Raw genomic sequence first — 24,427 nt, 5'->3', positions numbered from 1 at the left:
TTCGTGAGTGAGACCTTTGTCAGAAATCATTTATCCCAATTGGTTTGTTCATGCTATTTGCGCTATGAGATCTCTTCTCTTGTTTTCTATGAGCTGTATCAGTGTGGAGGAAGCGCTGCATATATGAAACAGACGTCTACATAGTGTGATTAGATTCCACATCTCTCAATCATTTCACAGGGTGTTGTTCACGGAAGAAGCACTGGTGCATCCATGCAATTGGACTAATTGTTTGTGGATCTGTGTATATACTTATTGGTTTTTGAATCACTTAATTTGGTTTTCACATTATCTTAGTTAATATTCAGCGCAATATACTATATATATTTTTGCACTATTCATTTGACATACATCACCTATTGCTGTGTTTATTATTTGGTAATTTTGTTAATGTCATAATTTTTTAAATATTTAATTAGCGCTGTAGTACCATTTTTACAGACTTTACATCAATGACGCTCACGTCGGCGTCATTGACGTTTTCCGTCGTGAGCTGGAGCATGCGCACTGGGCTCTTTTTCCGCCCGGCGCATGCGCAGTTCGATCGGCGCAGGGGCGCACTTAATTTGAATACAAGCCGCACCCTTTGAATTACGCGGCCATGCGCTGGGCCATTTACACTACGCCGCCGCAAATTACGGAGCAAGTGTTTGGGGAATACGGCACTTGCTCCAGTAAGTTGCGGTGGCGTGGTGTAAATGGCTTTAATGCTTTGATAGTAGCGCACTTGTATTTTTTGCTTATACTACGCCAACGCAGAATCTTAGAGAATCTGGCCCCCTGTCTTGTTTGTACCGCCTATATACTGCCGTTCAAAGTATATAGGGCCAAAGGGGCTTGTAATGACCTGGGGGGAGTTGGGGGAAACCCATGCTATTTTTCTCAATGATTTTCATCCATATTGCAGGGACCAGACATTACATTTAAGCCGCAAGCAGTTTTAAATTACTTTTTTCTTATAGTAATCTCATTTTGTGCAGGGACAGTTCTAAACACATGCCACTACACAGACACCCAGCAGGTACGATATTTAAAATAAATTTTCATTTTTTTTTTCACTTTAAGCATCATTAAAAATCACTGCTCCAGAATAAACTACCGTTTTTAAAACTTTTTTTTCCATTGATACATGTTCCCTGGGGCAAGACCCGGGTTCTCAAACCCGTTTTCCGACAATAACTTGCATATTAGGCTGTAAAATTAGCACTTTTGAATTCGAACGACGTCAATGGGGTTCTAAATGTTCGCGTGAACGTTCGGTCAGTTCTAAGGTTTTGGTGCGAACCGAACGGGGGGGTGTTCGGCTCATCCCTACTCACAAGGACACATAGATGTATTGTGCAATCATCAACAGGAGTATAACTTTGTTACAATAACTGTTTCAATGAGTTTAACATGTTAGCGCACTGTCTGTGAATCTGTTGAAAGTTTTGGTCCACAGTAGAGCTTTGACTGGGGGTTGAGGCGTTAGCATAATTGAAGTGGAGTTCCACCCTGTTTTTTTTTCCCCCTAAAATCCCCCAAAAAATGGAAAAAATTTTTTTTTTTTTTTTTTATATCTCACCAGAAAGGCTGTTGCTATGCGGAACTAGCTCTTCTGCCTCTTCCTCCACCGCAGTCGTCTTCTTCCTCGCCCTCCATCGTGGTGTCTTCTGGTGAATGGGGCATGCTGCCTTCTGGGAACTGTGTGTATCCCAGGAGGCAACCGCCCATTCACAAAGCACCGTGCCAGTCGCACATGCGCAGTAGGAAACGGGCAGTGAAGCCGTTTACTTAGTCAGGATGGAGGCGCCAGGACCGAGTGATAGCCGTCGGGGGCCCATCATCGCGGGCACCTAGGACAGGTAAGTGTCCTTATTAAAAGTCAGCAGCTACAGTGTTAGTAGCTGCTGACTTTTAAAAAAAAAACATTGCGGGTGGAATCCCGCTTTATGCAGGCCAGGTCAGCAACAAATCTTGACAGCAAGGTACAAAGTCATCAGGCAAATAGAGTAATCCAGGAAACAGACAGAGGTCAAAGCCCAAAAGTTCAGTAGATCTGCAGTATATCACACATCCAGGGAAACAAATTCAAAAATTCAATTCATAGCTCATTTTTTTAATTTGTTTCCCTGGATGTGTGATATACTGCTGATATACTGAACTTTTGGGCTTTGACCTCTGGCTGTTTCCTGGATTACTCTCTTTACCTGATGACTTTGTACCTTGCTGTCAAGATTTGTTGCTGACCCGGCCTGCTTAACTATGCCAACGCCTCAACCCCCAGTCTGTCACGGAAGCATGAATCAGACGTACAACAATAGATAAATGAAATAGGAAGGCTTTATTGAAAACCAAACAGCAAGGTAAAAGTCCAAACGGATGATCAAACAGTGCAGAGTCTTCCACCGGAGCCAGGGATCAGGAGCCAGAAGGATAGTCCGAACGAAGCCAGGGATCAGGAGCCAGAAGGGTAGTCCAAACGAAGCCAGGGATCAGGAGCCAGAAGTAACCAAAAGCAGCAGCACAATCTCAGGAGCATGTGAATACAAGAGGACCAAGCAGGGAAATGAAGCAACAGACCTCCTATATATATGCAAGGCATCCAGCTCCTCCCAGTGGGAAGGAGGAGCCGCAGGGTGTGGTAAGTTATAAGAAGCCCAGAAACCAACATGGCCGCCAGCACATGTCCGATGAAAGAAGCCAGCAAGAGGTAAGACCATGACAGTACCTCCCCCTCAAGGGCCCCTCCTCCGCGGCGCAAAAAACGGTTTCTGGGGGAAGCGCGCGTGGAAGTCTCGGAGCAAGGCAGGAGCATGGACATCTGCGGAGGGAACCCAGGAACGCTCCTGTGGACCATAACCACGCCAGTGGACCAAAAACTGCACCCGACCACGGACCAAGCGTGAGTCCAGGATATCGCTCACCTCATATTCCTCATGATCGCCCACCTGGACCGGACGAGGCCGAGGAACCGAGGAGGTGAAGCGATTGCACACCAGTGGTTTCAACAGTGAAACGTGAAACACGTTGGAGATCCGCATGCCAGGTGGGAGCGCAAGGGCATAGGCAACCGGGTTTACCCTGCGAAGCACTCGGAAGGGACCAACAAAGCGAGGAGACAGCTTGGGAGTGGGCACTCGAAGGTTGAGGTTGCGAGTGGACAACCATACACGGTCTCCGACCTGGTAGGAAGGAGCAGGCGCCCGTCTGCGATCAGCCTGGAGTTTCTGGCGCTGCGCAGAGACCTCAAGGGACCTCTGGATCTGTATCCAAGAAGCACGTAGAGCGGAAAGGTGATCCTCCACAGCCGGAATATCTTGGGGAGTGAATGACTCCGATAACACGGCAGGTTGGAACCCATAATTGGCCATGAAGGGAGACGTCCCAGAGGAAGAGTTCACCGCCGTGTTCCTGGCAAACTCAGCCCAAGGCAGAAGGTCAACCCACTTGTCTTGATGATCGGAGACATAGCAACGAAGGAATTGCTCCAGGGCCTGATTGGATCGTTCTGCGGCCCCATTGGACTGAGGGTGGTAGGCCGAGGAGAAGGAGAGATGAATCCCCAACTGGGAGCAAAAGGCGCGCCAGAACCTGGACACAAACTGACACTATCTCCTTGGGCAAACCGTGCAACCGGAAGACCTCCCTGGCGAAAACCGTGGCCAACTCTTGTGCAGAGGGTAATTTCTTGAGAGGAACACAGTGGCACATTTTGGAAAACCGATCCACAATCATGAGAATGACCGTATGGCCTCGGGATGCAGGAAGGTCCACAATGAAGTCCATCCCAAGGTGTGACCATGGGCGCTCCCCGGTAGCGATGGGTTGCAGAAGGCCCAACGGAAGGTGCCGAGGGGATTTACTCTGGGCACAAACAGAGCATGCCGCTACATATGCGGCGATGTCAGAACGTAGAGAATGCCACCAGAACAAACGTGAAACAGCCCAGGACAGCTGATTCTTTCCAGGATGCCCCGCGGTCTTGGAGTTATGGTAGGTTCGCAACAACCGAGTGCGCAACTCCTCAGGCACAAAACATCTGCCGTTGGGTCTCCCAGAGGGAGCACCAGATTGGGCCGCCAAAATCTGCTCTCCAAGGGGAGAGGTCAGGCTGGTGCGAATGGCGGCCAGGATCTGATTAGGAGGTATGACCGAAGTCGGTATCGATTCCTCCCTGGACAGCTCGGAGTATTGACGTTATAAGGCATCCGCCCTGACGTTCTTGGAACCGGGTAGGTAAGAGACCACGTAATTAAAACATGACAGGAACAGAGCCCATCTGGCCTGACGTGGTGTCAATCTCTTGGCCTCAGAAAGGTAAGTCAGATTCTTGTGATCCGTCAGGATGAGAACCGGAACCACCGAACCCTCGAGCAAATGCCTCCACTCCTTGAGAGCCTGAACGATGGCCAACAACTCTCTGTCACCAATCTGGTAGTTGCACTCCGCGGGAGACAGTTTCCGGGAGTAGAACCCACAGGGAAGCAGAGGACCCTCTGGTGTTCGACGCTGAGACAGAAGGGCGCCTACTCCCGTCTCAGACGCGTCCACCTCGAGAACAAAGGGCAACCCAGGGTTGGGATGAGACAGTATTGGAGCCGACACAAAGGCAGATTTTAGAGCCTCAAAATCCCGGATGGCCTCGGGCGGCCAGACCTGGGAATTACTGCCCTTCCTGGTCAGATCCGTGAGAGGCTTGGCCAGCATGGAGAAGTCCCTGATGAACTTCCGATAATAATTGGCGAAGACCAAAAAGCGCTGCAGGGAACGAAGACCACTGGGCTGGGGCCACTGTAAGACAGCCGAAACCTTCTCAGGGTCCATGGAGAACCCCTCAGGGGAAATGATGTAACCTAAGAAGGTTACCTGGGATCGGTGAAATTCGCATTTCTCAAGCTTACCGAGCAGTTTGTTCTCTCGTAGCCGTTGCAACACTCGCTTGACATCCAGAATGTGGGCCTCCATGGATTCAGAATATACCAAGATGTCATCCAAATAGACCACCACACACTGCTGCAACAGGTCACGGAAAACATTGTTGATGAATTCCTGAAAGACTGCGGGCGCATTGCACAACCCAAAGGGCATAACCAAGGATTCATAATGACCGGTCCTGGTGTTGAACGCGGTCTTCCACTCGTCACCAGCCTTGATCCTTACCAGGTTATATGCCGCCCTCAGGTCGAGTTTAGTAAAGACCGTGGCCCCTTTCAGGCGATCAAACAACTCAGAAATCAAGGGTATCGGGTATGCATTCTTGATCGTGATGCGATTAAGGCCTCTATAGTCGATGCAAGGCCTCAACTCTCCGCCCTTCTTTTTCACAAAGAAAAACCCAGCCCCTGCCGGGGACGAGGATTTGCGAATGTGACCACGGGAAAGCGCCTCCTTCACGTACTCCTCCATGGCCTCATTCTCCACAACCGACAGTGGATAGACCATGCCATGAGGAGGAACGGCACCAGGTTGTAACTCTATGGCACAATCGTATGGGCGGTGCGGAGGCAGGGCAACAGCGCGCACCTTATCGAATACATCCCGGTACCCCTCGTATTCAGGAGGCAACACAGAGTCCGAGGAGGTACACAACAACTTGACAGGCCCATGGATGCAACTAGCCCCACACTGTGGTGACCACGAGAGGATCTCGGCCGATCTCCAATCGAAAGTCGGATTATGCTTCTGGAGCCAGGGGTACCCCAAGACCACCGAGTAGTGTGGAGACGAAATGACCTGAAGGCAGGCTGACTCCCTGTGAACGGCCCCAATGGCTATCCCCACTGGAAGGGTCTCATGAGTCACGTGTGACGGCTGGAGGGGTCTGCCGTCTATCGCCTCGAGAACCAGCGGGGAAACTCGAGCCTGCAGAGGAATGGAGTTGGCGGCAGCGAACTTACTATCAATGAAAAATCCACCAGCACCAGAGTCCACCAACGCCTGGGTCGTCACCGAGCCCCCGACCCAGGAGAGAACAACGGTGATCAGTGGTTTATCAGCACGGGAAACTGGGGACGAAGAGACTCCACCCAAGATCTGCCCCCGACAGGATCTCAGGTGCGAGCGTTTCCCGGACGGTTCGGACATGCCAACCGAAAATGCCCACCGAGACCACAGTACATGCATCGGCCCTCGCGTCTCCGGAGTGCCCTCTCCCCCTCGGACAGGCGAGCAAACCCCAGCTGCATGGGTTCACCCCCAGACATGTCAACTCCAGGAGGCGTGGGAGGAGAGGGAGGCACGGGTGGGACAGCAAACGTAGGCGCCAATCTGTTAGGAGACCTCCGCAGGCTCTCCTTAAAGGAAGGTCTCTCCCTGAGTCTGGTGTCAATCAATATCAGGAAAGAAATAAGAGCCTCAAGCTCCACTGGTAGGTCCTTAGCTGCAACCTCATCCTTCAAGGCATCCGAGAGACCATGGGAGAAAGCAGCGAGCAGAGCCTCATTATTCCAGCCCACCTCTGCTGCCAGGGTACGAAACTCAATGGCGTATTCGGCTACCGATCGTGAACCCTGTCTGACGGACATAAGGAACTTCGCAGCAGAGGCAGAGCGAGCCGGTACATCGAATACCTTCCGAAGAGAAGCAACAAAACCGGAAAACTTGGCAACCACCGGATTGTTGTTCTCCCATAAAGGGCTGGCCCAGGCCAAGGCCTTGTCCGAGAGCAGCGAGATCAAGAAGCCCACCTTAGATCTCCCTGTAGAAAAGGCATGTGGCAGCAACTCGAAATAAATGCCCACTTGGCTAAGGAAACCTCGGCACTGAGTTGGCTCTCCCCCAAAGCGCTGCGGAAGGGGGGCAGAACCGATCATACCGCGGGACACCGCAGTCGCAACAGGTGTCGGGGTAGACTCTGGCGCAACAACCGGAGCGGCAGTAGGAGCGGACCCAGGAGCGACAACCGGCCTATCGGCAATGGGAGCGAGATGAGCCGTGCGTACAAGCAGGGTTTGCAACGCCTGAGCGAACTGACCCAGCAGGTGATCCTGCTGATCAAGTCTGGCAACCAGCATGGGTAGCGAAGGTGGCCCTGTACCGTCAGAATTCATGGCTTGGTCCTAATGTGACGGAAGCATGAATCAGACGTACAACAATAGATAAATGAAATAGGAAGGCTTTATTGAAAACCAAACAGCAAGGTAAAAGTCCAAACGGATGATCAAACAGTGCAGAGTCTTCCACCGGAGCCAGGGATCAGGAGCCAGAAGGATAGTCCGAACAAAGCCAGGGATCAGGAGCCAGAAGGGTAGTCCGAACGAAGCCAGGGATCAGGAGCCAGAAGGGTAGTCCGTGAAAGCCGGGTCGGTAACCAAAAGCAGCAGCACAATCTCAGGAGCATGTGAATACAAGAGGACCAAGCAGGGAAATGAAGCAACAGACCTCCTATATATATGCAAGGCATCCAGCTCCTCCCAGTGGGAAGGAGGAGCCGCAGGGTGTGGTAAGTTATAAGAAGCCCAGAAACCAACATGGCCGCCAGCACATGTCAGATGAAAGAAGCCAGCAAGAGGTAAGACCATGACACAGTCAAAGCACCACTGTGGACCAAAACTTTCAAAAGATTCACAGACAGTGCACTAATATTTTAAACTCATTGAAACATTTATTTTAACAAAGTTATACTCCTGTTGATGATTGCACAATACATCTATTGCCGCGTACACACGATCGGTCCATCCGATGAGAACGGACCGATGGACCGTTTTCATCGGTTAACCGATGAAGCTGACTGATGGTCCGTCACGCCTACACACCATCGGTTAAAAAAACGATCGTGTCAGAACGCAGTGACGTAAAACACAACGACGTGCTGAAAAAAATGAAGTTCAATGCTTCCAAGCATGCGTCGACTTGATTCTGAGCATGCGTGGATTTTTTTAATTTAAAACAAGTTGGCTTTTTTTTAACCGATGGTTAAATAACCAATGGCGCCCACACACGATCAGTTTGGACCTATGAAAACTGTCCATCAGACCATTCACATCGGTTTAACCGATCGTGTGTAAGCGGCATATGTGTCCTTGTGAGTCCTGGACGTCTCTATATTGTTGATGATTTTGGACATTCCCGCAACCTACCTTATCAAGTTGGAGAGTGGAAATCACTACTGACTTCATGCATTATATGATTACAATGCCTGTTTTCATGTCTCTCTGGTAAGCAGATTGCTAGCACAGTGGTGTGGTGTGCCTTTCCTTTGCACACTGAAGCTTTGGTGGAGGTCCTTTTACCAGCTGTATCTCAGATTGTTTTCATCCACTTGGACTATTACTTTCATAATTTTTAGAATTTACACTGAAGCGCTGCACTCTTGTAGCCGGATTCATAGAGACCTATGACGGCGTATCAGTAGATACACCGTCGTAAGTCCGAATGAGCACCGTCATATCTTTAAGCGTATTCTCAAACTGAGATACGCTTCACTGTTGCTAAGATACGACCGGCGTTAGTCTCATACGCCGTCGTATCTTAGCTGCATATTTAAGCTGGCCGCTAGGGGCATGTACGAGGACTTACGCGTTGAATATGTAAATGAGCAAGATACGCGATTCACGAATGTACGTACGCCCGTTGCAGTAAGCTACGCCGTTTACGTAAGACATGCGCCGGTGTTAAGATAAAACACCTCTGTAGGTGGCGCAGCCCATGCAAAGTATGGACGTCGGAAAGCAAGGAGTATTTGCGATGTGATTCTGAGCATGCGCGCGCATGCGCCATACCAACGGCCCTCATTTACATGGGGTCACGGGTAATTTACATGGAGCACGCCCCCTACCTGCCTATTTTGAATTAGGCAGGGTTACGCCGAGCCATTTGCGCTATGCCAACGTAACTTAGGGAGCAAGTGCTTTGTGAATACTGGCCTTGCCTCTCTATTTTACGTCAGTGTAGTGCAAATGAGCTGCGCTACGCCCGCCTAAAAATACGCCGGACTACGTGAATCTGGCTATAGGACTTTATTATTTGTGTTTGCCTTATCTACAAACTGTGCTAGCTGCTTTTTTCTTGTTGTTGTTTTAAAGTTAGTGCAGATATCCATTCACCCTGCTTTACCACTTATTATCATTGCTTTTATGCTTGTGTGTTTTTATACTTTTGCATATAATTCTATCAACAGCTCAGCACTACTTTTTATATTCATGTACACTCAGGTCTTGGTTTTACCTTTCGGTGTTTTGTAGCAGCTGATTCATACTTAACCCCTTCACATCTGTCATTGAGATGTTACACAGTAGCGCGTGAAAACTCTTATATTCATCTCTATGATTTTTAAGCGCTGCATTCTTCTTTTTTTTATTAAAACCATGCTCTACACTCTCTGGAGATGCCTCACGGGCAGGTTGTATATCCTGATCAAAAATCTTTATATTGCAGCTTATATTACCGCTTATATTACCGTTATGTTTTGTACCTCTTTCAAAGTTTGCCTCTCCCCTACTCCCTAGTACAGCTTAGATGGATCCTGACCATTCTGCAGAATTTCATTTGGGACCCCAAAAAAAAAAGAGATAATTCCAACTAAATTAGCTGGAATAGGGGCTCCCAAAGGTATTGTCTACTATAAAGCAACTATCCTCTACCAATTAAGATGGTGATCTCCGACTCTAAGGCCCCGTACACACGGTCGGTTTGGTCCGATGAGAATGAACCGAAGTTCATTTTCATCGGACCAAACCGACCGTGTGTATAGGCTATCGGTCTGGTTTAGTTCGGTCCAAAATTTCTAAACATGCTTCAAAACCAAACCGATGGACCGCTGCCCCATCGGACCAAACCGATGGTTAGTACAGAAAAGCATCGGTTCAAAACACGCGCATGCTCAGAATCAAGTCGACGCATGCTTTGAAGCATTGAACTTCGTTTTATTCAGCACGTTGTGTGTTTGACGTCACCGCGTTCTGACCCGATCGGATTTTGGACTGATGGTGTGTACACATATCAGGCCGTACGGCCACTTCAGAGGTGAACCGATGAAAACGGTCCGACGGGCCAGTCTCATTGGTTTGGTCCGACCGTGTGTACGGGGCCTAAGACTCAAACTGCATCTGCTGCTACAAAATCCGACTTAAAGCTTCAGTGGTCAAATTGTGCCAAGGCCCTTCACAACAAACTCTTCACTCCCTTCCAATGAGATCCCTTGAGCCACTGATCCCAGGGACTTCTCTAGCAAATTGGGACCAAGCTGGAATCCACAACATCTCTCAACTCTTTTCTTGCAACGTTCTATTCTTCTTCCAGGAGCTCAGAGCCAAATACTTCCCAAAACCTTCTACCTTCAAGTATCTTCAAGTAAGATGCGCTCTTCAAAAGGTCATTCCATGCTCATCACTGGATATCTCGAGAAAATTCCTCTCCCTGGTGGACAACCCTTCAAACTTCCAACTGTGTGTCTCATCATTCTACACTTTGCTCACCTCAGGCACCTGAATGCAGAAGTTTCCCTCCGTGACCTACTGGTAACGAGTTTTCCAGTTTTCAGCTGACCACAACCAATGGCACACAGCCTCATGGCTTTCTCCTAAATACTTTAGATGCCTAACTCATTAGAAATCCTCCCAAAAGCTCCTAATTATTTGGTATTCCACTCCAGATAAACTAGCATCTACAGTATCTAGCCCAACCATTCCCCACAATGCTGGCAGAACTGTGGACACACTGGCTTGCCGACACACATGTGGTGGATTTGGCCAAAAGTTACAGCCTTCAGGACTTCAATATTCACCTTAGCCTTCTCCATCACTAAACCTCCACTTAACCCAGACCCAAAGTTGGCCCTGTTTGGAATAGGTTTGGACTCCTAGCCTCCAAAGTTCCAAGCCATCTTAACCCACATATTCATTGCAGCTAAACTCACAATAACCAGGAGATGGAAGCAAGTGACACTCCCTGATGTTGCCACCACTGCTCAAATTCTGACCGAACATTCTTGCTTGAGTTTGTTTCCCTAAGCACACCTTCTTGTTGAAAAATGTACCCCTCTATGGTCCCCTTGGACCTTTCACCCTTCTTGCAAGTTACCTCAACACTAGTATTTTAGGACCCACTGCAAGACAGTCTGGACTTTAAACTACCCAAATATTCTTAATACATGTGTTAATAATATGTGACCATCCACTTACTCATCCCAACAGTGTCATCCCCCCCCCCTTCCTATCTTCCCCTATCTTCTGTTCCCCCTATTCCAGGCCCCCTTTCCTCAGCCTTATACTCCCCCCTTCTTTACTTCGCTATCCCTCCCCTTCACTTCATCCTCTCTCTTCTACCGTTATCTTTGCTTTTTGTCCTTAGGGCTTTTGTCTTACTATTGCTCTTTACTAAGAATACTACAATATGCTTACATGACTTATGTAAAACGGGAAACTGAACATTCTTATTCTTTTTCTTGTTGAATCAAAATAAAGAAATATTGAAACTAAAAAAGATAATATACTGTACAGTACCTGCCCGCGAGAATGTGTTTCCAGCGCTATCGCGTCGCACTGGTTCTTGGCGTCAGGGTGCTGTACATCTTGTGCTGGCTGCAAAAGCAAAAACACATTACAGCGAGCCCGAGAAAGAAGCAACGGGGATCCGTCTTGTAATCCTGCCAATTCCAGGCACTGTGTTTGGTAACTCCACGCCAAATTTTAAATAAAAAAACGGCAGGACTTCCCCTCCAGGAGCATACCAGGCCCTGGTATGGATTGTAAGGGGAAACCCCCCTACGTCGAAAAAATGGCGTGAGGGTTCCCCCAAAATCCGTACCAGACCCTTATCCGAGCACACTGCCCGCCCGGAAAGGAGTGGGAGATGAGCGAGCGCCCCTCCCTCCTGAGCCATACCAGGCCACATGCCCTCAACATGGGGTGGTGGGTGCTTTGCGGCCCCCCCACCCCAAAGCACCGTGTCCCCATGTTGATGGGGACAAGGGCCTCTTCCCGACAACCCTGGCCATTGGTTGTCGGGGTCTGCGGGCGGGGGGCTTATCGGAAACTGGGAGCCCCCTTTATTAAGGGGGCCCCCAGATCCCGGCCCCCCACCCTAGGTGAATGAGTATGGGGTACATCGTACCCCTACCCATTCACCTGGAGGAAAAAAGTGTCAAGAAATAAAACACGATACACTGGTTTTTAAAGTTATTTATTAGGCAGCTCCGGGGTCTTCTTCTGACTTGGGGGGTCTTTTTCCAACTTCTCTGCACTCTCTGGCCTCTCCTCTCGCTCTCCGGGGGTCTTCTTCTGACTTCGGGGGTCTTCTTCTGACTTCTCCGCTCTCTTCCTTTGCTCCTTGGTGTTGTCTCTGTGCTCTCTGGTTCTTCTCCCACTCTCCGGTGCCTTCCTTCTTCTGCTGGGCTGCTCCAATATCTTCTTCCAGCTCTTTTACTAGCAGCGGCCGGTCTTCCCCATCGTCTTCTTCCCTCTTCTTTTCTTCCGATGTTGCCACAACGCTCCCTCCCGCTGTAATGCCGGGTGTGCGGTGCGCAACGATTTATATAGGCCTCTTATGAGGTCACAGTCCCATCATGCTCCGGGTGGTGATGACATAAGGGGCGGGGTAATTATGTCGTCACCACCCAGGGCATGGTATGCTCCTGGAGGGGAACCCATGACAGTTTTTTATTTAAAATTTGGCGTGGAGTAAACTCCCCTTATGATTCATACCAAACACTGTGCTTGGAATTGGCAGGAATCCAAGTCGGATCCCCGTTCATTGTAAGTCGGACGTATGTCGGCTTCAACACATTTTTCCCTTTCCCGATGAGCCAGCTCGGCGCTGGCTCCTGCGACGGGGCTCGTAGGTGGTCAATCTCGCCGATAAAAGCAGCGAGATTGACGAAATATCGCAGTCACCTACTGTATGTGTGTATATATATATTAAAAAATACACACAGATACTATTAATTATAACTAATACTATTAATTATAACTAAGAATATATTATTATGCAATAATCCTAACGGTATTTAAACAAAAGTATATATTATTTCTCTATTAAACTGATCCTGTCTATTCTTGTCCATTCCCAACTCACAAGATACCTCACACCAGAGATACACTATGTATTGTCAAAAGTATTGAGATGCCTGCCTTTACATAAACGTTAATAGCATCTCAGTCTTAGTTTGTAGGGTTTATCGAGTTGGCCCACCCTGTGCAGCTATAACAGCTTAAACTCTTCTAGGAAGGCTGTCCACAAGGTTTAGGTGTGTATCTATGGGAATGTTTGACCATTCTTTCAGAAGCGCATTTGTGACACTGATGTTGGACGAGAAGGCCTGGCTTGCAGTCTCCTCTCTAATGCATCCAAAGGTGTTCTATCGGGTTGAGGTCAGGACTCTGTGCAGGCCAGTCAAGTTTCTCCACCCCAAACTCGCTCATCCATTTCTTTATGCTTTGTGCATCGGTCCAGATAATTTTGGGGATGGCCCCTTCCTGTTCTAACATGACTATGCACCAGTGCGCAAAGCAAGGTCTATAAAGACACAGATGAGCGCATTTGGGGTGGAGGAACTTGACTGGCCTTCACAGAGTCCTGACCTTAACACCTTAGAGTGGAGACTGGAAGCAAGGCCTTCTTGTCCAACATCACAAATGTGCTTCTGGAATTCCCATAGACACACTCCTAAACTTGTGGACAGCCCTCCCGGAAGAGTTGAAGCTGTTATAGCTACAAAGGGTGAGCCAACTCAATATTGAACACTATGGACTAGGACAGGGATGCCATTAAAGTTCATGTGCTTGTAAAGGCAAGTGTCCCAATACTTTTGACAATATATCGTATCTTCTAACCAGCTATGCCCATCTCCAGATATTTTCTAAATAATTTCTTGTGACCCTCAGCTTCCAGACAGTTATTTTACTCTAGAAATATCTCTGACCTTTTCTGGCTCAATTTCAACTTTAGAACTTTAAGCCAGAAACACCTGTTCAAAGCTCTTTCATACGTGTGATTTTAATTATGGATAACCATAAAATTGTAATCTTTTGCAAGCTACCCTTAAATATAATTCATATAAGTGTTGAATTAGGAATTTAGAATAATTTCTATGTATATATAGCTTTCAGCACAGGAATGTGAGTCTATGAAACGGTGTTATCAGCAGAGTCAGCTCAGTCGCAAATTACTATGGTTTTTTTTTTCAGAGGTATATGCATTGAAGGACTTTGCTGTGTTATTGCTGGCTTACTTGGCACGGGAAATGGTTCTACTTCTTCAAGCCCAAACATAGGTGTCTTGGGTATTACTAAGGTAAACTTTTAATTAATAGAGTTGTCACTGTTTTATAATATCTATTAAACATAATAAAAGTGTTATTCTATATAAGAATATTTAAAAAAAAATTAAGATGATTAATGCATTTGGTACTTTACTCATGTAAAGTCAAATTTGTTAAAAATGACGAGAATACCCAAACTCAAGTCTCTCTAAAGGATGTCTAAATATTGCTCTTGGATATCTAAATTCAAGAGCAAACCGGTTTTATTTTGCAGCTTACCTGTCATGACCTTTAAAGGATCACTAAAGTTATTTTATTTATTTTTTTAACCTCTTGACCACAGGGCACTTAAACCCCCTTCCTCACCAGACCAATTTTCAGCTTTCGGTGCTCTCACAATTTGAATGACAATTACTCAGTCATACAACATTGTGCCCATCAGAAATTTTTGTCCTTTTTTCCCACAAATAGAGCTTTCTTTTGGTGGTATTTGATCACCTCTGCGATTATTATTTTTTGCGCTATAAAAGAAAAAACACTGAAAATTCTGTAAAAAAAAAAAAAAAAAAATCTTGTTTCTGTCATATTAGCAGGTATTGCGGAGTATTGGGTGGTATTGCGGAGTATTGGGTGGTATTGCAGAGTATGGGGGGGGGGTTATTGCAGAGTATGTGGGGGGGTTATTGCAGAGTATGGGGGGGGGTTATTGCAGAGTATGGGGGGGTTATTGCAGAGTATGGGGGGTTAAATGCAGAGTATGGGGGGTTAAATGCAGAGTATGGGGGTTAATTGCAGAGTATGGGGGGTTAATTGCAGAGTATGGGGGGTATGGGGGTATTTCAGAGTATGAGGGGTTAATTGCAGAGTATGGGGGGTATTGCAGAGTATGAGGAGTTAATTGCACAGGGAGGGAGGGATGGATCTGTGACTGCATGTGTCACAGATCCATCCCACAGCAGCTGCTGCTGCTGCCGCTCTCCCCCCTCTCCTCTCACACTGTACCGATCGGTACAGAGAGGAGAGGGAGGAACCGGCGTCATGACATGACGCCGGTTTGTTTACAAGTGATCGCTCCATCATTTGACGGAGCGATCACGTGGTAAACCGCCGCTATCAGCGGCGATTTACCGCGATCTGTGATGCGCCGGGTCTTCTAGACCCGGCGCTCACAGATGATTCCGGGAGCGCGCCCCAGGGGGCGCGCGAGTGAAGGATTCTGGGAGGACGTCCCAGGGACGTCGTCCTGGAATAACTCCACCGCGCTGTAGCAGTATTTTCGCTATGGCGCGGTGGGGTAGTAGTTAAATAACAAACATGTTATACTTACCTCCACTGTGCAACTCATTTTGCATAGAGTGGCCCCAAACCTGGTCTCCTGGGGTCCCTCGGCGGCTGTCTGGGCTTACCCCCCCCCCCCCGCAAGGACTCAACACCTTCATGCGAGCGAACTTGCATGGTGTTGAGCCTTTGCGGGCGCGCTCCCGTGATACAGCCGGCTGTATCACTCAGTTCCGCCCCCAGCGGGAGCCAATGGCTGTGCTGCTTTCAATCAACCAATGACAGAGCTGGGAAGACGGCCGAGAAGCCTGCACGTTCACGACGCGGGGCTTTCAAGGGGTCAGGTAAGTAAAGGGGGGGTTTGGGGGGCCTATAATCGTCAGATGTTTTTTCACCCTAATGCCGCGTACACACGATCACTTTTTGTGATGAAAAAAAATGACATTTTTTATCATGAAAAAAATGAAATTTTTCCAACTTCATCATTAAAAATGATGTTGCCCACACACCATCGTTTTTGAAAAATTATGAACAAAGTGACGGCACTCTAAAGGGGAAGTTATATTCGCCTTTGGGCTGCTTTTAGCTGGTTACTTGTTAGTAAAAGACGATTCGTGCTTTTTTGTCTGTTACAGCGTGATGAATGTGCTTACTCCATTATGAATGGTAGTTTTACCTCCCGTCTCAAAACTTGCTTCTGGGCATGTGCGGGTTTAAAACGTTGTTTTTGCCCACACACGATCATTTTTTATGACACAAAAATGACATTTTAAAAAATGACATAAAAAATTAAAGCATGTTCTAATTTTTTTTTTGGTCGTTTTTCAGAAGACAAAAAAATATGTTTTGCCCACACACGATCATTTTAAATGACATTTTTAAAAATGACATTTTATTTATTTCATCACAAAAAGTGATCGTGTGTACAGGGCATAATGCTTAGAATGTATTAAGGTAAAATAACTTTTACCTTTACAACCCCTTTAATTAGGCTGAGAATACAGGCGCCAAAACAGCAGACAAGTTTGAGGTTGTTAACAAGTCGGGTAAGGTACACATGCCGTCAGTGGCCAAGGATATTAGATTAAAAGTGGAGAGCAATAAGAGGGGAAGGTGAATAAACACTGTCTTGAATAGTTTCTCGCTCTCCAGACAGGCTTGTGTAGCCCTTGTGCATGAGACGATAATTTCCTGATAAAATTATTGCTAAACTTCTGGCTGAAAACTTGCAACAGGTAGCACCCTCCACAGGTGCAGTGGCTGGCAGGTCCAGAAATAAAACTGAGGTGCACATAGAGTAATGCCATTTAAATATATAAATAAAATATCCCAACTTAAAAACGTAAAATCCATATAATCGGCCATACTCGCTCGGCGGGGGCGTGGCCTGGACATGGCAGCGTGAAGACAAATTTTACTAGAGCTCCGGGGCCTCCATGCCTGCTCCAGCTAGTGACTGCTGACTGGTAGCCAATATCACAGCATTAGAAAAGGCAATAGGTACAAGACTCGACAAAGAGAACTCATCCTCGTGCCTCCCAGGGGGATATCCAGCAATATTTCACCTTACCTCAATGAACATCCCCAGGCGCTATAGTGGCAACACCACGCAGCTCGGGCTGTGCTGCAAACATCAGACCGGGCCCTCCGGCGCCCCCTGCCTCACTCCCCAGGTCAGACTCCATGGTGGACAATCCGGCGCTTCTTCATCCTGGCCCGCTTCGCGCTTCTTCATCGTGCTTCTTCATCCTGGCCCGTTTCGCGCAGGCAAGACGATTACCCCGACTTGTTCATTCCCGACTTGTTCATTCCCCGACTTAGTTGGGGTAGGCGGTACACTTTGGTGAGGGTGGGTCAGCCATGCCCTGTGACCTTTGAGCTCTGGGAACCCGCCTTCTGACCTTTGACCTCTGGGGGAGGTCCCTGTTCCAATTCCTGAGTCCTAGCCATATTCTTCAATGGGAAACCCTAAGCCGAACCCTAAATCTAACCATAACCCTAACCCTGAGTCCTAGCCATATTCTTCAATGGGAAACCCTAACCCTAACCCCCACCCCCTAGAAAATCTCCTGCAAGCTGAAGATGCAGGAAGTCTGGAGGTAGACATTCGAACACTGAAAAGGGCGCTGCCTACCCAAAGGGATATCGAGGCTCTGATCCTGCGGATGGAGGAGACGCACCACCAAGACATCCAGGTGGTAAGGTCAGATATCAATACACTGGCAGAGAGGGTGAACGTGGGGGAAGAATCTGTGTCCTCTCTGGAGCAGCGAGTCGGGGCCCTTGAGAGAGCACAGACCACATATGCAACTACAACGGTTGACCTCCAGCTTCACATGGAGAACCTTGAGGACATAAGCCGCAGGAACAACCTGCGGCACCGGGCCTCCTTGAAACAGCTGATGTGGAGGACCTCCAGGTAACAGTGAATGCCATCTTCCAGGTAGTTTTGAAGTCCCCCCAGAACACGGTAGAACTGGACAGGGTGCATAGAGCCTTGAGCCCTAGGTCAAATGACCCAGAAAGACCCAGGAACGTTGTTTGCCGTACATTGTTTGTCGTATTTACCGTTACCCACAGAGGGAGCAGATACTTGAAGCAGCATGGGAAGCAGGGGACATTGATTTTAATGGGGCCCTAATCAAGATCCTACCAGACTTATATCGGGCTACTCTCCAGCGTAGAGCCCGCCTGCGCCCAGTCCTAGACCTAGTCAGAGATCAGGGGTGTACATACAGGTGGGGGTATCCACTGGCGGTGATGTTTCACAGGGAATCATCCTCGTGTACACCAGCTGACCTCGTGGGACTATACATTTTTAGATGTGTCACCTATCCACTGGCTACTCATTTATCCCACATACGGGGGGTCGCCTGTCCCCTCGAATAGGCAAGGACATCAGAGTCGCTCTCAAGTACGCCAACAACAGCCCCAAAGAGGATCCCTGGATCCCTCTGGAGAGCAGAACCGGGTTTCATGATTAACCTGTCCCGCATCCTTAACGGTGGGGTAGGTGACAGAGGAGACATTGGCGGACATTCTTAGTAGTAGGGATGAGCTTTATGTTCGAGTCGAAAATGAGTTCAAATCGAACATTGGCTGTTCGTCCATTCACCGTACAGCGAATAATTTGGGGTGTTCGCGGCAAATTCGAAAAGCCACGGAACACCCTTTAAAAGTCTATGGGAGAAATCTAAAGGTTAATATGCAAGTTATTGTCATAAAAAGTGTTTGGGGACCTGGGTCCTGCCCCAGGGAACATGTATCAATGCAAAAATGTTTTAAAAAAATTGCAGTTTTTTCGGGAACAGTGATTTTAATAATGCTAAACCACTTCACCCCTGGACCATTTCGCTGGCCAAAGACCAGAGCATTTTTTTGCGATTCGGTGTCACTTTAACTGGCAATTGCGCGGTCGTGTGATGTGGCTCCCAAACAAAATTGACGTTCTTTTTTCCACAAATAAAGCTTTCTTTTGGTCGTATTTGATGACCTCTGCATTTTATTTTTTTGCTCCTATAAATAAAAATTAGAGCGACAATTTAAAAAAAAAAAAAGCAATATTTTTTACTTTTTTCTATAATAACTATCCCCAAAACGTATATAAAAAAAAAACATTTTTTTTTGTTCAGTTTAGGCCGATACGTATTCTTATACATATTTTTGGTAAAAAAAAATTGCAATAAGCTTTTATTGATTGGTTTGCGCAAAAGTTATAGCGTCTACAAAATAGGGGATAGTTTTATGGTATTTTTATTAATATTTTTTTTTACTAATAATGGCGGCGATCAGGGATTTTTATCGTGACTGTGACATTATGGCGGATACATCGGACACTTTTGACACATTTTTGGGCTATAGATATGCACTGATTACTGTGAAAATTACACTGGCAGTGAAGGGTTTAACCACTAGGTGGCGCTGAAGGGGTTAAGTGTGCCCTAGGGAGTGATTCTTATTGTTAGGGGGCATGGCTACATGTGACACATCACTGATCGCTGTTTCCGCTCACAGGGAACAGACAATCAGTAACAGTGTCACTAGGCAGAATGGGGAGATGCATGTTTACACTTGCCTCTCCCCGTTCTGCAGCTCTGTGAACCGATCGCGGGACACCAGCGGACATCAAGCCCGCGGGCACGGGCACGGCGGGAATTTTAAAGTGACGTATATACTTTGCCCAGCCGTGCCATTCCTGCAGATGTAAATCTACAGGAGACGGTCGGGAACCAGTTAAAGTGAAACAATAAAAGTGAAATATTCCTTTAAATTTCGTACCTGGGGGGGGGGGTGTCTATAGTATGCCTGTAAAGTAGTGCATGTTTCCTGTGTTTAGAACAGTCTCTGCACAAAATGACATTTCTAAAGGAAAAAAGTCAGTTAAAACTACTTGCGGCTATAATGAATTGTCGGGTCCCGGCAATACAGATCAAAGTCATTGAAAAATAAAAAATAAATGTGTGGGGATCCCCCTAAATTCCATACCAGACCCTTCAGGTCTGGTATGGATATTAACCACTTCCATACCGGGCACTTACGCCCCTTCCTGCCCAAGCCAATTTTCAGTGCTACACTGTACCCAAACAATTTTTTTATCATTTTGTTCCCACAAATAGAGCTTTATTTTGGTGGTATTTGATCACCTCTGCCGTTTTTATTTTTTGCGCTATAAACAAAAGAAGAGTGACAATTTAAAAAAAAACACTATTTTTTACTTTTTTATTTAATAAATATCACAATTTTTTTAAAAAAAAACGTTTTTTTTCCTCAGTTTAGGCCGATATGTATTCTTCTACATATTTTTGGTAAAAAAAATCGCAATGATCATATATTGATTGGTTTGCGCAAAAGTTATAGCTTTTACAAAATAGCTGATAGATTTATGGCATTTTTATTTTATTAATTTTTTTACTAGTATTGGCGGCGATTTGCGATTTTTTTACTGTCACCGTGACATTGCGGCGAACACATCGGACACTTTTGACACGTTTTTAGCGCCATTCACATTTATACAGCGATTAATGCGATAAATATGCACTAATTACTGTATAAATGTGACTGGCATTCAAGGGGTTAACACTAGGGGGTGAGGGAGGGGTTAATATGTATACCTAAATTGTGTTCTAACTGTGGGGGAAGGGGGGTGACTGGGGGAGGTGACCGATCTATGTCCCTATGTACAAGGGACACAGATCGGTCTCCTCTCTCCCCTGACAGGACGTGGAGCTCTGTGTTTACACACAGAGCTCCACGTCTTGTCCCTGTAGCCGCCGATTCCGAGTGCCTGGCGGACATCGCGACCGCCAGGCACGCGCATCGGCATCTCGGGGACGCGCCGGGCGCTCGCGCGCCCCCCAGTGGCTGCAAGAATACAGGATGTCAATTGACGTCCTGTTGAATTTTCAGAGTCACCGCGGAGCCGTCATTTGACGATGGCCCGGTGCTCTAGTGGTTAAGGGGAACCATAAGCCAAATTTAAAAAATAAATTCCATGGGGTTCCCCCCAAAAATCCATACCAGACCCTTATCCGAGCACGAAACCTGGCAGGCCGCAGGAAAAGGGGGGCGAGAGAGCCGTACCAGGCCACATTCCCTCAACATGGTGAGGATGTCCCCATGTTGATGGGGACAAGGGCCTCATCCCCACAACCCTTGCCCAGTGGTTGTGGGGGTCTGCGGGCGGGGGGGCTTGCTTGTCATTCAGCCGGGTGCCTCCATTGCAGGCAGGATCGTGTGTCGTTCCTCGCTGGAGAGAGCATCGCTAGACATCGAGATTGGATTACAATGCTGGACATCGAGACTGACATCGCTGGAATCATGTATTTATTTTTAATAAAGGACTTGTCCCAAGCCATCTCCTGTAGTTTTTAAAATGTTCACACTTTTTTTGTTAAATGACAGGCCTTACCAATTCACATAGGGGGGCCAGGATCTGGAGTTCCCCTTTGTTAAAGGGGGCTTCCAGATTCCGATAGCCCCCCGCCCGCAGACCCCCACAATCACCGGGCAAGGGTTGTGTCATGAATATGCATCAAGTCTGTCTGCCTACCTGATCTCCATGTGTTCATTAGAGGCAGATCCTGTTCTGGTCTCCCTTCTTATCACTTCCTCTTCCTGTATGGCTCCACCCTAGTCCATCCCAGGAAGCCTATATTAACCTTTGCTCTACAGGTCTGCAGTGCTGTTCAACAGTGTTCCTATGCTTAGTTCCTGTCTGCAGTGTAATCGCTAGTTCCTGTTTGCAGAGTGCTACGATCATCTTCCGTGTACCGTTTTGGCTTGTCCCCGACTTCCTTGTCTGCCTGTGCCCCTGACTATTTGCATGTTCCACGGTTATCCTTGTCTGCCTGTTGCCCTGACCTCGGCCTGTCCATCACCACTGCTTGTCCTACTGGCTGCTTCCCCCTTCTCCCTGCGGAGTGTGACTTGAGGAATCTCGGGGATGCGACCTGGACCCAGTTGCGGCCAAGACCATCCCTACCATCAAGAGCTCTGGTGAATACAAAACTGGGTCTTAGACTCCGCGCCCTGGGTGATCTTAGGTTCGCGCTTCGTCTCTGCTAGCAGCAGTCGGCCATAGGATTCACCACCCTGTGGTGCATCCCTGACCCCTACGGGGTGCACTTGTCACCTGGCTACGGGTGACCTGACAGTTTGAACAGCCATGAATCCGGCCGACATGCCGCTCCCCGCAGATGATCCATTACAGTGCATTGTTCGCAGACTCGAGACGCATGAAGCTAATCAGGATCAGGTGATGCGTTTCCTTCAGGATCTGGCTTCCCGCTTTGATCAGCTTCAGACCTCGCTGGGAACCCCGAATCCGCAACCCCAAGTACAACCAGCAGCTGCACCTGTTGCACCAGTCGCAGAGTCGCATTCACTGAAGTTATCACCTCCAATCCGTTTTTCTGGAGACTCCAAAGCCTGCAGGGGATTCCTTAGCCAATGCACTATTCATTTTGAGCTCCTGCCCCAGTACTTCTTGTCTGACCGGGCCAAGATAGCCTATATCATTTCTCTCCTCTCCGGGGAAGCCTTAGCCTGGGCTGCCCCTCTGTGGGAATTGAATGATCCAGTGGTTTCTAGCCTGCCTGTTTTCTTGAAACTTTTTCGGAATATCTTTGAAGAACCGGCTCGTGTCTCTTCAGCAGCCAGCGCCCTTTTACGTCTCCGCCAAGAATCCCGTTCAGTGGGACAATATTCTCTTCAGTTCCGTATCCACTCAGCTGAACTGAGTTGGAACAATGAGGCCTTAGTCGCAACCTTTTTGCATGGCCTATCTGATAGAGTGAAGGATGAACTAGCAGGAAGAACCATCCCCACTGATCTGGACGGAGTGATCTCCTTGTGTAATCAGATCGATATTCGCTTTCAGGAAAGGACCCTAGAAAAGCGACGCCAACATCCCTTGGCCCTTAGTCAGCCTGAGCTCCCCTCTCTTCGACCCGTGGAGCATCCCTTGCCAACTGAGGAACCCATGCAGCTGGGTCGGACCAGGCTATCCCCTGAGGAACGTGCCAGGCGTAGAACTCTAGGCCTGTGTCTATACTGTGGGGGCAAAAGTCATTTTCGTGACACTTGCCCTCTTCGCCCCGAGAAACGCTCGGGTTCAATACATCTGGAAGGTGGAGTATTGGATCCAGAAATATCTCCTTCACCTTCTCGTCTTTTTCTTCCTGTGTCCCTTCATTTTGGTGCTTCTTCTCATTCGGTCTCGGCATATCTGGATTCCGGAGCCGCTGGCAATTTCATAGACTGGGAAATCGCATCGTCCATGAGACTTACCCTTTTGCCCCTCACCACACCATTGGTGGTCTCGGCGATTGATGGCACTGTTCTCCCGGGGGGTCCTATTCGCTTCCAGACAGTCCCTGTTAAGATGTCAGTAGGCACACTTCACCAGGAGTGGATATCCTTCCTTGTTCTACCTAAAACCTCAGCTCCTATCGTTTTGGGTCTTCCTTGGTTAAGACTCCATTCTCCTCACATTGACTGGACTGCCGGACAGATCCTGGCTTGGGGTCCCTCCTGTTCCACGTCTTGCCTACCCAAGGTTGCCCCAAAAGAGAAACTTCCTGTTGCCACCATTCCAGAATCTTTTGCTCGTCCTACCACATGTAGTGGTGTCCGGAATGTGCCCTGCAATAGTCAGGCTGATGCACTTTCTAGCCAATGTAGCACTCTGGATGAGGAGCCCGTCTGTGAACCTGAGCCGATCATTCACTCCAGTTTACCGTTGACTGTCCCTAAAACGCACAGCCAGGCTAACTTCTCTGCGAGTTCTGCAGTCACTACGCCTTATGATGCGATTCGGGTAATCACTACACCTGACTATGCTATTCGATCGGCCTCTGCATCAGCTATGCCAGGTCAGCCCATGCCCAGTGAGCCTCCTACCTTTTCTTGTTCAGGTCCTCCTGCAACCTGTCTAAGGGGCTCAATCCATCCTTTGGATAGATTGCCTCATTCGACCAAATGGGGTTTCCTACCTTGTTTTCAGGGCTCTCTGCATTCTGCTGGTTTCCCTACTATCCAGCTTGACTCCTGTGCCCTGTCACCTTCTAACCAACCTGACTTCAGGGTTCCTCTGACCTCTGCCCAGTCTGATGGTCCTGTGCTTAATCCCCAGTTCATCTTTAAGGGTCTGCTTGATCCTCCTCGGATTCCTGTTGACCCTCTCATGCCCTTACTTATTCCTAAAAGGCCTTTGGTCCTCAATAAATCCTCTCCTCCTGTCCCTACTTCGGTTCTGGTCAATGAGGATACTCAAGTTCTGGATTCTCGTCTCCGCAGAGGCGTTCTTCAGTACCTTGTGCTTTGGAGAGGATTTGGTCCTGAGGAGGCGTCTTGGATTTCTGCATCTGAGATCTTTGCGCCCCATTTGTCGAGGAGGTTTCTTCTGGGATTCCCCTTTAGCCCTGGCTCCAGGCTGGGGAGGGGCCTTAAGAGGGAGGGTACTGTCATGAA

At 47.9% G+C, this 24,427-nt stretch overlaps 1 protein-coding gene across 1 annotated transcript in view; it reads left to right on the top strand.

Moving 5' to 3' along the window:
* The window catches only part of SLC23A1 (solute carrier family 23 member 1), a 408,950-nt gene that overhangs the window by 278,133 nt on the left and 106,390 nt on the right, over positions 1-24,427 (top strand). The window contains exon 11 of the mRNA XM_040344710.1: positions 14,106-14,211. Coding sequence (XP_040200644.1) covers positions 14,106-14,211 — 106 coding nt within the window. The remainder of the gene's footprint in view (positions 1-14,105; positions 14,212-24,427) is intronic.

Source organism: Rana temporaria, chromosome 3, assembly GCF_905171775.1.
Source record: "Rana temporaria chromosome 3, aRanTem1.1, whole genome shotgun sequence".
In the NCBI taxonomy this organism is placed as follows: domain Eukaryota; kingdom Metazoa; phylum Chordata; class Amphibia; order Anura; family Ranidae; genus Rana; species Rana temporaria.
Note: the sequence above shows the minus strand (reverse complement) of the source record. Positions and strands in the feature narration are given on the sequence as shown.